Here is a 15,395-nt window from a genome sequence, read left to right as displayed (position 1 = left end):
TTTTTCTATAATCTTGACTTGTATAAAGCCCGGAGGAAACTAAGGACTTTTTAATGGACTGGTAGATTTGTCTAGGTAATCTTATTGTGATTTTTGGCTAGTCAACCCAATATAAACGAATCTAAGAATATAATTCTAGAAGATGAAAAAGGTTTGATCAGAGTTTTTATTTCTTCTATCTAATACTGTAACTGTCGAACGTGCTAACCGCACTGGCTCAACAGTATCTTTGAAATCATTCGTAGGCCCAATTGTAAACTTAATGGCTTAAGAAAAATTATAGCATTTTGGGTTTTAGCCTCGTTTAGGCTAAAAACTCGTCCCCAGGCCCCAAAAATCAAAATTTTGAAAAAATGAAAAAACACCCCAAGGGATTTGCCCAAGGATCAAGTGTGCAAAATTTCAGCCCAATCGGACCATTTTTGAAGTCTCCAGCCTGCCCCAAAGTTTTAGCCTCGTTTTGGCGAAAATCTCGTCCCCAGGCTTCAAAAATCAAAATTTTGAAAAAATGAAAAAACACCCCAAGGGATTTGCCCAAGGATCAAGTGTGCAAAATTTCAGCCCAATCAGACCATTTTTGAAGTCTCCAGCCTGCTCCAAAGTTTTAGCCTCGTTTTGGCGAAAAACTCGTTCCCAGGCGCCAAAAATTAAAATTTTGAAAAAATGAAAAAAATACCCCCAGGGATTTGCCCAAGGATCAAGTGTGCAATATTTCAGCCAAATCGGACCATTTTTGAAGTCTCCAGCCTGCCCTAAAGTTTTAGCCTCGTTTTGGCGAAAATCTCGTCCCCAGGCTTCAAAAATCAAAATTTTGAAAAAATGAAAAAAAAACCCCAAGGGATTTGCCCAAGGATCAAGTGTGCAAAATTTCAGCCCAATAAGACCATTTTTGAAGTCTCCAGACTGCCCCAAAGTTTTGGTGACAGACACACATGACAGAAACACAGACAGACATTCTCAGATTCTAGCTCAACTGAAGTTGAGAATAATCTTCTGTAACCGGTCTTTAGTTTTTAGAATCCTTTTCGTTTTGACCCCCTTCCAACAGACCAACTGGGACCCCTTCCCACTGGTAACATTGGCCAAAATATCGTCCCCAGTGGAAAATTATCCTCCTTTTTTTGTCCCCGTTGAAAATGATTAAATAAACCAATCCTCGCTGCAAAATATTATGCTACTTTTTCCATCTCCATTGAATTTCCTGACTTGAAAACTAAAGGATTGAAATCCCCAGCCATAAAAAACATGGGAATTTCAATCCCTATCGAGTTTCAGTCTGATTTATTTTATCCCCACTGACTGAAAAAATCTTACCGGGTCTGTGAGAAGGGGGTGTTAAAATGTAACTAAACTAAAAAAGACGCAAAAGTCCTAGCTGTAATTCAGATTCACGAATTTATCTCATATATTTCAGAACTTTTACCAAAACTCAGTTGACATATAAACTTAAAATTGAAAATTAGGTTTGAATAAGAAATTCGCATAAATTTGAAATTTGAAAACACACAAAAATAAATTTACTCAAAAAATTAATAAATTTCCTTTCATTCATTACTCATTTAAGTTAATAAAATCAAAAAATAAGTAAAAAATTGAGAGAATGAAATAACCTAGAAATAGGGGTGGGATTAAAAGCATGCCGTGTTGGGTATAACACTATCACTGTTTGGATTCGATTCAAACCCCCTGTGTTTATGACACTTCTATCTAAATCCTGATAGGAGACATTGAATGTTCTTATTTTTCACTCGTCATAAACAATTTACATAAGTTTAAATGTTTCCATTGATTTAGGCTACTCCCTAGTTATATGGTTTAATACCAGGGGTTTTTGTTTTTTTATGAGAACAAGCTATTTATAAGAGCATAAAGTTCTGATAGCCAAAATATTGAGCATAAGTTAAGGCTTTGCGGATTCTAAAACACCTGATTTCTTGGGAAAGTGGACAAAAATGATCACAAAGTGGTGAAAATAAGAACATTGGAAGGCTTCAAAAAATTTTCAAATGTCAAATAAGGAGAAATTAATTGACACCTTAAATGGGGAAAATTTGTCGGGGAAAAGTGACGAAATTTCTAGACAAGTGACAAAGTTTTTCCCGATTAAAAAGCTTTTCTGATCAACATGTCAAAAATTGAATTACTACTTCAACAAATTCTCGCTCAGCGGGCCTTACGAAATCAAGATACTTTATTCAGATCGTTTGTTCTCACCCGTCCCTTTAAAGTATTACCGTGGTGGACATACCGAAAACAATCACGAATCTCAGGTTACCGAGAAGTAAATCATTCGAAAAAGATTTGGAAAACCCTTGTCCGCGAAATTTTTGAACAAAGGTAAAATAAATGTCAAATCAAATACTAAAAATATTAACTGGGGTCAAAGAAGCGCTGATAATGCGTATTTCAGCAACTATGTAGTACTATGTACAATTTGGCAGTAGAATGACACACAATCATGATAATTATTGTCTCCCGATAATGCCATCCGCCCACGAAATTAACACACCCAAAATCTTAAAATTTTGCGGACGAGCTCAACCCACGAAATTTAATCCCGGCGAAAATTTTATCCCATTAAAGTAACAAAACCAAAAGATTCCAAGCTCTACTATAGATTTTACGAAAATTCTTTTAAAATCAAAACCAACATCGATCTAAGCTACCAGCCTTGAACATAAACTGATAAAAAATATTGGCATCTTAGGAGGTAAAGAAGAAAGAAAAAAAAAGTCAATCGATCAATTGATACATAAAATGTAATGAATAAATATAGTGACAATTTCATTTCTTATTCATGGTATAGGTCTTTGATTAAAAAAGGACAAAATAATCAAAAATCTAATTTTACCACTTTTTTAAAATTTCCTATCAATTTTTCATGTTATAAGAATATCAAGTATTTGGGATAACTTATGGATAAATTATTACTGGGAATAACTCAATTTAACGATTTTTCAGGGTAATATACGTTTCGAATCACCAATCCTTTTTCAAAAGCCAAAAATGATTTGATTGTTTGAAAATATTACACCTTTTGTATGTCATTTTTCTATGAATTTTTCTTATAATAAACTCCTGAAAATCTTTTCAATAGTAAAATCTTTGTTTTTGTAGTCAAGATGCCATATTGAATACGGTTGCTAAGGACAAAATGAATACTCAATAACACCGCATGAAAACAGACAACTTGAGTTATATAAGTGTTAATATAGAAAAGACCGACAATCAAACTTGTTTTGAACCAGAAGACACATTTCATAGAAAAAGCAATCAAACCCTTTGAAATGTGGTAACGCCCTTTTCACTATTCAAAATTCAAAATATGGGACCAAACATCGAAAGACAGAGCCATGTAACAACACCGATCTCTCAATCAAAGACTAGAGAGGCTGCAATCCCAGTAGCCTAAACTAGACGTCATAGCTTTTTTCCCGGTTATTTGTTGCACCGTAAGAATTGCTTTTTTCACCCAATAATACTCAAAATTGGCTAAATTTTCTCTGCACTGTAACCCCTAAGGGGTCCAATTTTGAATCCCTAACATTAGTCCAGACATATGATAGCTTTCAGATTATCCCCCCCCCCAGGACACAAACTTTGACATTTTAAAGTTATGTGGAACATTGTAAGTATGTTTCCGATTATGATGTCAAAATTTGTTTTTTTCTAAGAACATCCAAAATTTTTGAAGCCTTGGGATGTTCTTAACTTTTTGAGTACTAAGCCTAAAAATGTTCTTAACATTTTCTTATTTTCGCCATTTTTTGAGAATTTTTGTCCATTTTCCTATGAAATTCGGTGTCGACAAAGCCTTAACTTGTTCTTAACATTTTGGCCATCCTTATGTTCTTATATAGTTTGTTTTTATAAAAAATCGTGTCATTTGAGAAAATTATGATGGATTTTTTCTAAAACTGTCACAAAATTTCAAACACTACAAGATTTTCTTCAATTTTTTAACGAAACATTATTCAAATCTTTAAAATTTTTAAATGATGAAATTTTGACATCAAAAATTTCGAAACACCTAAACATTACGAAATGTGTTAAAATATTTACATGAGCAAAGTAAACTTGTAATGCTATCGTTTCCATTTATTCAAACCTTACAAAATGAAATTTCAAAAGTAAATTCAAGTCAGATTTAAAAAAAATTCCCTCTGTTAATTGAACTTTTAAGTTATTCCAGTGGGTTTACCAACTGACGGTATTTCTGTAGACTGGATCGTTTATAATGCTGCAGATACGATTTAAAAACGAAAAATTTTGAAAGCTTTGCGTAGCGACAACTTGCAAAACAGTGAAATTCATTCATAAAAGTGCACAAAGGTTTCTATAAAAGTCTGTCTTCAAATTTCTGCAGCGAAAGAATTGCTTTGAAATTTGCACCAGGTGAAATTCATAAAAGTTACTGTGCATTCTTCAAAAATTTTCAGCTCTTTTGGAGCAAAAAAAAAATTTGCAATTTTTCCCAGTTCATTTGATCAAAAAGTACACCCTCACAGCGCATTTCCGCAAAAAAAAAGATACCCTTAATCGCCGCACAAACCCGTCGGCCAATTTGCCTGGCTCCCTCCCCCCGGGAGTACACCGTCGCGGGACAAAAAAATCCAAGAAAATCTTCAGGAATTTGATTAAAAAAGCTATATCCTCCTCGTAAATCCGACGTATCAAATGCATCTTCCAGCCACCCATGCAGAGACAAATAAAAAGAATAACAATAACTCAACAAATAGAGATAGAGAAAATAACTAAATTCAGTTTACACACAAGTTCTTCCTTAAAATAGGAGATGCAAATGAAGACGGAAGGTGCCAAAACTGTTGCTGAACTTACGCATCAAAAATGAAGTGTCAAGTTTCTAGCACATCGGGAACAACGTTCCCACACCTGATATATTATCTAACATACAAAAAATAGTGTAAAAAAACAAAAAATCTAAATAAGTTTCAATTTAAAAAATTTGTAATATTTTTCTTCTTGATTTTATAACCGTTTTAACACCCCATACCTCTCTCACGGACCCAGCAGGATTTTTTCAGCCAGTGGGGGAGGAAATAATTGATATTCCCATGGCTGGGGATTTGAATTCTATTGCCATTGTTTTCAATGTCTGTATCAGTATACAGACCTAGTATCTACGGCTAATTTAAAAATTCATTGCCATAGAGGGTCTGTATGTTGTCATTGTTTTTTCTCATTTGAGATTTTTCAAACCGACCGCTGCGACGGAGTATTGATGAGAGAGGGGAGACGATGAGAGAGGGGAGACGATGAGAGAGGGGAGACGATGAGAGAAGTGTTGCTATTTATAAAACATACTTCATCGCAGAGGTTTCCGTAAGGGATTTTTTTTCAGACAATGCCGGAAAAATCAGGAAATCTAATTTCAGTCCCACTAAGGATCGGAAAAATAGGAAACTTTTTACCCCCTGAAAGATCGAAAATTGGTCAAAATTGGTCAAATTTGTCCCGCTAAGGGTTGTGAAATTCCCAAAATGTTCCTTTGTTTTCTCCTTTTTAGTCCCGGTAAGGGTCCAAAGTTCGAAAGTCGGGCGACACCCCCGTCCGCTCGCAATTTTTGAAGTCAATCAGAGAAATATAATTTAAATCTTATAAACAATGGAATTAAAATCCCCAGCCATAAAAAACATGGGAATATCCACATTGATTTTTGGTCCATTATTTTTTTTTACCCCACTGGCTGAAAAAATCCTACCGGTTCTGTAAGAAGGCAGTTATAAGGACGTATGCTAGCCCCGGGAAGCACTCGATTCGAAAACACTCTTAGAGTGCAATTTTACTCATCTTTGCTCATTTCGACCCTTAAAGCGTACTTTGAAGCTTGGAAAAGGGACCCTCAAGGGCAAGTACAGGTCGGTCGTTTTCTTTGAGTGCCCTACCCCGGATGCTAGCCATAAAAAATTAACTGGGCTTGAAGAGCTCTAGAGCTATGTACAAAAAATTTCTATTAACATGGAAAAGTAACATATTTTTATATTTTCTCAAAATGATTGATTACAAATATATGTCCAAGATATATGTCTAAGCATGATAATTAATAAATTTGATAAATATTTAGATGAAATATTCTAGATACTAAATCATGGGACAGGAAACTTTTAGAGCCCTTAAGAAAAGCTAGGAGATTGTAGAAGAGGGCTCTTATAGAAAATGATTTAATGGAGCTAAAGTTACCAGTTAAGAAATGAAATTCAACCAAAAGATTCCTTCAATAGTCCTTAGTAGAACCTCCAAATGTTACTGGCTAATTGCTTCATTCAATGATAGATATTTAGGTTTAGATTTTTAGTTTCTGCTTGAAAACAATAAAATTTCGAAGTGAGGTACGGGGCGGTCCACATAGTAAGCACGCACTAAAATGTCGAAAATCGAGTACCCCCTCCCCCCCCCTGTACGCAAATGGCTATACCCCCTGGTAAGTACGTACTTTTTCATTCGACCCCCCCGTTTGGTTCGGACCTTTATTTCATACATGAAACTCAATGTTTATTAAGAAACTTCTTTTTTTCCTTGATGCGTATAATATATAAGAAGCGTAAAAGTCGAAAGAAAAGCAAGCAAAATTTTTTTTCTCTGCATACGTACATTTTCCTTTGACCCCTCCCCTCCCCCTTTACGCAAGCATACGCTTTTGAGAAGACCCCCTCCTCCTTTTCTCTTTGATTTAGAAGAATATATAAACATGAAAAATTAAACAGTGAAGAAAAATGCTTCATACCTTTTTGCATGCGTGAAAACCAATTTCATTTCTCGAAAAAAATAACACTCAGAAGTTAGATTTCGTAGCGGTCAAGCAGCTTTTGACACAAACAACATGAAAGAATCTTCGTCAGAAACGTGGTAAGAAAAACAACAAAACATTCGATTTTCCCGCGTTGGCCGATAGATTTCATTGTTTTGTTTATAGAGTATTGTTCGAATTAAACGCGTTTTTGACGCGGGATGATCAATTTCATGAAATTCGAATATTCTAAGTTTCTCTCATGGAATAATCGATTTCAAGAAGTATGTTAATATTCTACGTTTCTCTCATGGAATAATCGATTTCAGGAAATATGTTAAATGCTCTCTCGCAGTATTTCAGTGTTAGAAGAAAGATAAAAATTAAAGAGATCGTTGTCGAAGAAGGAATAGGCGCGTAAACCTGAAAAATATTCTACAAAAAGTGAAGTAAAACCCTAAAATTTTGAGAACATTTGAGTTCATTATGGGATAACATTCCACCTTGTTATGATGAAATCTCCCGGGTTGGGGGTTACGAGGTTTGAGAGGTGACGGGTATGTTCCTGCAAAAAATCAAAAATCGGTTCTTAGAGAGAGGAAAAATTGGCGTAATTATAAAAAACATATGTATATAACTGTTATCTTGTACTGCCCAGATACTGTTGCACTAACCAAATTACTTTAATTTATAATTATATACAACCCATATCGCATTCCAGTAACATATGTTTCGGTATCAAAGTGGTCAGTCTTCTTTGAGTTGCAGCTATATCCGGCTGAAAGAAAGAAAAGATATAAACGTTGGACTTAAAAGAATTTTTTCAAAAAATTAAAAATCCATTTCCTACTCCAAGTTTAATATGTTGAAAATTGGCGGGCTGTTCCATTAAATTTCCGTAAAGAGAGGGTGGACGAACCTTTTCAAGGCAACAAGAAATTCTTAGAAATGTGTGGATATCCCTGGAAAATGGCAAAATTTGCAAAAGAACCCTTGGAAAAATTCTTTTCATACCTTGAAAGTGAGGTTGGACGAACTAAAATCGGTCTTTTACCCCCTGGAAATTTTAGAATAAGTTTTTACACCCTGGAAAAATGAAAAACAACTCCCTTAAACCCTCCTATTATCCCCTGGAAATGTTCGTCCACCCCCCTGTATAGATATAAAATGGAACGGCCCATTAGCCGGATGAATAAGATTCTATTTAAAAAAATCAGATTTCTCGGCTCCAAAAAAAAAATTGGGCAAGGACAATATTCGCCCTATCGTCTAAAATTTGGAAGTGAACTTGGAGGTCAGATAGAGTTAAAATTTTAGGGAGATTATGTATCGCTCGGATATCTATATGAGCTAGATTATAGGTATTTAAGAACAAGTTACCTGAAACTTAGTTTTCTTCTCCAACGCTTCATCATCAAGTGGTATCGAATCAAGCTCAAAATTATTGTTCTCGTCAATCATCTCCACAGCGGTAGAATCAACAGAAACAGTCCAATTATCTGGTAATGACTTTGGGTCATCATTATCAGTTTTTGAAATATCTTTTGTATTGAATATGGTCATGGCATCTGCAACTTGGAGATCTTTATCGTTAGAGTCGTTAATCCTATCAGATACATCACTCTGGTCTGTGGAAGTCTCAAAATATTCCGTACTTCCTAGTTCTTTCTCGGTTGTAGAGAGATTCGTTCCGCTACTATCATTGTTTTGAACATGTGAAATTTCGGGTCCCGTGTAAAAAAGTTGGCGGTTTACAGAGTCGTTTGACGTTAACGGTCGCAAGATGAATGGATAATTCTCGGTGACCGACGATATTTCTTCAGGAACTCCCGACTGTTCCATTCGTTGCGAATCAACAAAATATTGGTCCATTTCATTCTCCGTCATTGTATAAGAGGTTAAAATGACGGACGAGTTTTCATCGTCGTTAGAAAACGACATTTCTCGCCCTCGACCGCCGAAAAAGTTGTCGGCAAGACGTTTACGTTTTAACGACAACATTCGCATTCTGAATGTTAATGGACTACTAGTCGTTGCTTGCCGATTCTCCTCGTATTCCGTATCTAATATATTCTTCGAGTTTTTAGTGGGTGAAAAATAATCTTTAGTACTAATACTCGATGTCGTAGCGACGGCAGGGCGTTTGAAATAACGCTGCAAGAGGCTAGCTATCCTCGATTTACCCTTTTTCGTTTTTCGTTCCGGCGAAGATAAGGTGTCGATTGGTGATTCCCCTTCTTCGCAATCCGAATCCTCAAAGACGATATCTGGACATTGAGAATATGGGATTATCAACTCATCCTCATCCTTGTTCAGCTCGTTTTGATGTTGGGAAATAATGTCTTTCTTATCTCCAGTTATATCACAATCTAATGTTACAGAGTCATCAAAATTGTAAAATTCTGAAGAATCAATCCTTACAAAGTCTGTATCAGTCCTTCCAGTTAAATCTACAACTATGGCATTCCCTGGTGTTTCGAAAGCAAGATCATCAATCGGTACAATACAATTGTCCGTAGATTCGGTAAAATTTGTCTGTTCTGGGCTCACTGCTGGATTACAGAACTCTGTAGTCTTGTTAGAATCTATATCGTCAATAGGGACCACTGAATATACACCTTCTTCGTCACTCGAGTATAATTCAACAAACCCGCTATCATGTTTATTTCGGAATGCAGTTGGAGTGACTGTTAAAACTTGACTGTTGTCAAAAGCGTGGTCATTATCATCTTCCTGATCGTTGTTGTTGTAGGTGTCTTTGATGTCCGTCTCGTTTAGTTGTAAGGTCACGTTCTCTTTAGGATGTAGGAGCTTATTATCATCAGATTCCGTCTTTCGGTATATGATTTGATCAGATCTGAGGTGATTTGATACATTGTTATTTTGGATTGCGATCTGGTTTTCGATTTCAGCAAACTCTGTATCCTTAAAGGTAAGGGCTTCCTCTTCAATACAATTGGCTGATTTCAGGCTATCCTTCTCCTGATTGGTTGACATGTTATTTCCGTGGCTCTGATTGGTCACTCTTCCAATTTCTTTGATTTGATTGGTAGAAGTAACCGTCTCCTCTTCACAAATAGTTGGCATGATGTTGAAGGGTAGATAGAAATCATATTCATCAGAGTTCATGGATGATGATGATGATGGTGGTTGAGGCATCACTTTGTGAACAATCTCGAACTGCGAACAAGGATCCAACTCTTGAATTTCTGAATCAGTACCTGTCAATTCTTGGCTTTTTGACTCTGTTTTAGAAGTATCAAACGAAACGAGGTCAAGACTACCACCAGAGTTGTCTACGTTGGTTTGTGAATCAAGATTTTCCTTTGACCGTGTATCTTTTCCAGCAATATCACTAACACTGTTTTGGTAATGTGGTTCAACAGTTCGTCTGGAAATATCCTCAGATTCTAGCAATTCATCATTATTATTAAAACCGTTGATGACGTCAGAGCCAACAATCACGTTTTCACGATTTTTGTCTTTAACTTTGAGAGTCGTTGACACGTTGGAATGACTTGTTAAGTCCTCATCAGTTTTAGTTGAATCTTGCGAAATAATCAAATCGTTAACATCAACACTTGGATCCAGTGACAGCTCCTTTCCAATGGAGGCTCCAAAGTCAGGTGAACAAGTAACAAGGCTCTGTTGATCAACAACTACTGTCTCTACAATATCTTCTGAAATGGAATTATCAATATTAGCTTCACTGTAACGTAGTTTTTCTTCTTCCATTTCCGACACACTTTTGGCAACATCGGTAAAGCTAATCTTACCATCATTGTCAATTTCCGGTATTTCCGTAATACATGTATTCCGCATTTCCGTAATTAGCTCATTACCGGCTTTTTGCGTTAATTGGTCATTAATCTGTTTGGAGCTATGGTAATTACAGTTGAATGATTGCGTCATTGGGGTTAATGATGCAGATGATTGAATCTCTGCCGTCTCTTGCGAAAACGTAGAAATAGTTGGATTTCCGTGAGTCTCTAAGCTTTCGGATTGAAGAGTTTGTGGTGAGTTCGGTTCTAAGTCAGTTGTGGATTGGTCGGCCGGTACAAAGTCAGATGTTGATTGGTCGGTTGGCTCCAAGTCGCGTGTCGATTTATCAAGAGTGAACGCACCCTCGATTTTTTTTCCTGGAGACGACGAGTCTTCTACGACAGAATTATCGAGAGATTGAGAACTCTCATGCCAATACAAAGTAGTCGAGATAGAGTCATTTGAATTATTTGAATTCATAAATCCTTGTAGTTCCTCAATTGATGCATGCTGCTTTACAGCTTGTTTTAAATCCTTTCTGTCTGTATTAAGCGATGAAGGATTATAAAGTAAATTCTCCTTCAATGGCTCAACAACATCTTGTATTAATCCTCTTTCCATAATATGAGTGTTATTTACTTCTGCTGTTTCAAATACACCCATGCCTGAGTTATCGCATACTTGAGAGATATCGCATTCCAGATCTAATACTGTTTGAATATCATTATCAAAATGTTTTGGTGAAAGCATGTCATTGTTTGCGTTACGTTCTACGAGAATTTCTTCATCGATAATAATTTTCTTTGGACGTAGATCTAAATTTTTAGTATCTTTCTGAATCGATTGAATCGAAAAGTCGGTCAAAGGATTGACCATTTTCTGGTTATTATCCATACTTTTGTCGACAGTAATTGTCCAGCTTTCAAATTCCGAATTCGGTATATTTTCAATAAGTTCTCCGACAAATTCCGATGTTGCCGTTGTTGTTGTAGTCGTCGTAGAATAGCTAATTTCAATAATTGTCGTTTCAGTTTTAACTATTTCCTCGAATTGATCCAGTGTATCCAACATTCCAAAGTCTATTGAAGGTGCCGAATTGACTTCATATATAGTCTCGACATCGCAGTGGATTTCCTCTATGACTATCGTACGAGGTGAAGGTTTTTTATCATAGAAATTGTTAGATTTGTCATCATGTAATAATTCAGAAATGGTCATATCCTTTGTAACCAAATCAGTGTTGCATGAATCATTTCGTAAATCGTTGTTGTTTATGTCATCAGCAACAAGGCCCTTTTGGACTCTAACAGTTGTGTTTATACCATTTTCTCTGTCTTTTAAGGGCACATTTACATCGCCAGGTCTGATAATAGTTGCTACTTTCACGGTCTCGCATTTGTCATCTAAGGCTAGGTTCACATCGTATGAAGAAATGTCTGAAACTTGAACCTGATGGACAATTTCACTGTTTAAGGTATTGTTCACATTTACATTCTCATTATGTAAAGCTCTATACATACTGTCTGGTGACTGATCAGTGTTAGAGCATCCGTCTTCTTCGAGTGAAATTATTTGAACAGGATCGAAATAACGAGCTCGGGTTCCTTCAGGATCCTCTCGGCCGACAATGGTAGCATATTTGATGATTTCGGTGTACGGTTGCGAGAGTTTATCAGGGTCCACCAGTAGGAATGTCTCCATCGTTGAACCTGTAAAGATGGAAAAGTAGTAAAAATGAAAATCAAGTTTTCTCCAAATTATAAGCAGATGAGAAAAAAGTTTTGCAGTTTAACTGGTACACACCGTACTGAGTGTACTACTAATCCGAAACCTCTCCACAAAACGGGAGCTCTGTTATATTTACAGTTATTCCAGTCAACTTTTTACCTCCAGCTTTTTTTGAAAATACGGCTCAAAAAGTGTTCAATTATAATAATGGACAAAGAACTAAGAGTGTAAACAATGAAATGCACAAAAAATTCCTTGATGTTGAAAATCCTAACGTAAGCTTCAAATATGATATTGCCATAATTATGAGATTTGCCATGGGTTGGGCTAATGGATTATATACTTTTTTTATAAGAGCCAGTAAAAGGAACAGTTATTTTCATTTGTTCGCGATTTTCAGGCTTAACTTTTCCAAAACTGTTCTAACACTACTTACTTATCGACTTGAAAGGATTCAAAAAATGTAGTTTAACTTAATTTTAAAACTATTTCTAAAATCCCATTCTTGAATTATCTTAACTTGTTCTTATAGCTTTCAGCAACAATCGAGCATTGTGTTAAAGAAAATTGATCTAATCAAACGCGTATACAAATAAAATCGTTGAGAGAAAGATACTTTACGTAAGTGATCTTTCCTTGAAATTCAGATTCACGGTCAAATATGGAATGTAACTTAACGTTGAGTGGCAAAGAGAGGCAAAGTTTCCTGAAAGTTTAGACTGGTAAAATTTTGTTTTTAAGAATTGATCCGAAATCCGAAAATCTGAAATTGATTTACACCATAATTAGAGATTAAAATCATAATTAATTACCTTAATCAGAAAGGATTAAACCAGTTCAATTTATGAAAACTTCCTTTTGGTGGTATTTAGATAATATTCCATCGCTTCGAAATTCACCTGTAATTTCAAAATAAAAGGTTTCAGAGAATTAAAAATAAAGAACATTGTAGAGAAACATACAGAGGCCTGAGGGGGGATTTTCGGGTAAGACATTATTTTCAAAAGTCGAAGAAAATTGTTCAAAAAAGTCTCTCTAAGTGGCATTTTTCACTAAAAATCTGGTTTCACTAAGGGTCGGTTTTCGGAGTTCCCGTCCGCACATACCACCCCTCATCCGAGAAACCTAGTACCCCCCTACCCCCCCCCCCCCCCGGGGCTGAGGTTAAATACAGTGGCGTATTCAGTGCGGGGCCAGGTACCTTTTTTAGCCGGTTAACCTTTGCTTATGTCAAATTCTGTACTTTCATGTAAACTTCCTTGCTTGCTTTTTGAGATTGAGGTCTATCTAAAGCTGTTTGAGCATTCTTGAGCCCCCCCTTCTGACCAGAAATTCTTTTCTACGCCTTTTTTGCAGACTCTACTAAAAATCTGTTCTTATCGACACCAAAATATGAGTAATTTTTAAGAATATAAGCACAAAGAACATGCTTAGAATACACGTTTTTTTTAGAAACACACTTTTAAGAAGCATGAGGCTCAGAATACCTAAAAACTAAGAAACATGCTGAGGCTGGAAATGAGAAAATAACATTTTTAATTCGTTTTTTTAAAGAACATTCCAATCCAGCCTTCCATAAGGCTGGTCATGTCAAAAAGTTTAGAAACGTGTAAGAAACATTTAAGGCTCAAAAGGCCGATTTCCTTAGAAACATTGAGGCTGTTTGGTAAAACTAGTTTCTTAAAAAAAATGTGCATATCTTAAAACAACCACCCGATCCTGATATGTTGGTAGCCACCTCTTCGACTTGCCCAACAGTCTGAAACTTCTAGTTTGTGATTCGTTAAGGCCGGTCTCCACTTGCGCGCGCTTCGATCGCACTTTCTCGAGCAAAGCTTCCACGCTATTGGTCAAAAGAAAAATGAAGCAACTTCATTGGCGTAATCTGACGTAACGGTTGAAAAAAGTTCAACTTTACTTTCGAGCGTGCGCTACATTTTTATGACGTAATCTTTTTTCCAAGCAAAAAGGATTGAAGCCAAAAGGTGCGATGGCAGCGCGCGCAAATGGAGACCGGCCTTTACGTTTATGTTTATTAATTCTGACCCACAAATACAGTGATTGCGCAAATTGAAGGGTCCACTCGAGAAGGGTCTCATAGAATAAGACTATGTTCGCACGTAACGGTTCCGTTTCGCTCCGAAACAAAATGAACCATTCTATTGGTTAGAAGTGACGTAACGCTTTAATGTAACCAATAAGAATGGCTTCATTTCGTTTCGGAGCAGTGTGTGAACGTGGTCTAAAATAGAAAATGTCAAAAAAGGGTATTAGAAATAAATTTTTGTTGCTAAAACATACATTTAACATACCTTTAAACTAAAACAGGGTTGTGACCATGAGTTCTTTTCTTCTCGACTACAATCAACAGAAGCTCAAGCAGCCACAGAATGGCAACAAAAATCTTCATTTGTAACCAAAGGGTTTAAAACGTGATATCAATACCCACATTTCAAGGTTAAGTATGTGTCCATCCTGACACTTACTATTGATTACGTACTACAGCCTATCAAGCTATCTTCTTTCTTATACTTTCTCACATGTAGAACGATAAGAAATAACAAAACGGTGAGTCGTTGCTGGAGCTGTAGAGCTAACAACGTACTACTTTTCTTAGAAGCTCGTTAGAGATTGGCTGCAATTTTTGTAACAGTGTTTTAAGAAGTATACTAAACTCGCATTTGTGCATATAGTCAGATAGCATCTATTGTAAAAAGGCCAGTATATCGCTATCAACCAACCAAATCTTTTAGAAACATCGGAACATTTAAAAAAATTACACAAACCATTTTTAAAGTGACACAAACAAAAATTGTAAGCAAAAATTACTACACTTCTCTTTTTTGTAAGAACATAAGACCCACAAGAATTTGCGTCAAAACTTTTAAGAACAGATTTAGAGCAATTATGACAAATAAGCATAATTCAAGAACAGTTTAAGAATATTAAAACCTGCAGATCACGAAAATATAAGAACAAATCAAAGTCAGGATTGATTTACAAGGCCCGGTGGAAGCGGGAAGACTGGGGAGACTCCAGCCTACCCACTTTAGAGCGAATGAAATTTTTTCTCAAATTCCTAGCGAATTTTATCTCATTTTAAGCCTTCAGCCTCCCCACTTTTACGGTTGCATCGGGCCTGTTTACCAGTTCTTAT

General features: G+C 36.1%; 1 protein-coding gene across 2 annotated transcripts; it reads right to left on the bottom strand.

Annotated features, from left to right (window-relative positions):
• Positions 1–7,388: 7,388 nt before the first annotated feature.
• On the bottom strand, positions 7,389–14,844 carry LOC136819176 (homeobox-like protein HDP1). 2 transcript variants are annotated; one of them, XM_067075385.1, is made up of 3 exons: positions 14,551–14,844; positions 8,129–12,219; positions 7,389–7,526 (listed from the first exon to the last, which is right to left on the bottom strand). In XM_067075385.1, exons 2-3 carry the CDS (start codon positions 12,209–12,211, stop codon positions 7,443–7,445), a joined length of 4,167 nt encoding a protein of 1,388 aa, XP_066931486.1. In that variant the 5' UTR covers positions 12,212–12,219; positions 14,551–14,844; the 3' UTR covers positions 7,389–7,442. The 2 variants fall into 2 exon arrangements, with proteins under 2 accessions (XP_066931486.1, XP_066931487.1); XM_067075386.1 differs by lacking the exon at positions 14,551–14,844 and adding an exon at positions 13,051–13,078.
• Positions 14,845–15,395: the final 551 nt, after the last annotated feature.

The sequence above is a fragment of the Clytia hemisphaerica genome, unplaced genomic scaffold, assembly GCF_902728285.1.
Source record: "Clytia hemisphaerica strain Z4C2 unplaced genomic scaffold, Clytia hemisphaerica genome assembly, whole genome shotgun sequence".
Taxonomy (NCBI): domain Eukaryota; kingdom Metazoa; phylum Cnidaria; class Hydrozoa; order Leptothecata; family Clytiidae; genus Clytia; species Clytia hemisphaerica.
This window is presented reverse-complemented; position numbering and strand designations above follow the sequence as displayed.

Bases quoted from the DNA above. Each gene is read 5' to 3' on its own strand.
- LOC136819176 (XM_067075385.1), bottom strand. From the start codon at position 12,211: ATGGAGACATTCCTACTGGTGGACCCTGATAAACTCTCGCAACCGTAC. The intron at 7,527-8,128 runs GTAACTTGTTCT...TCTTTCTTTCAG, and splicing joins AGAAGAAAACTAAGTTTCAG to CCGGATATAGCTGCAACTCA.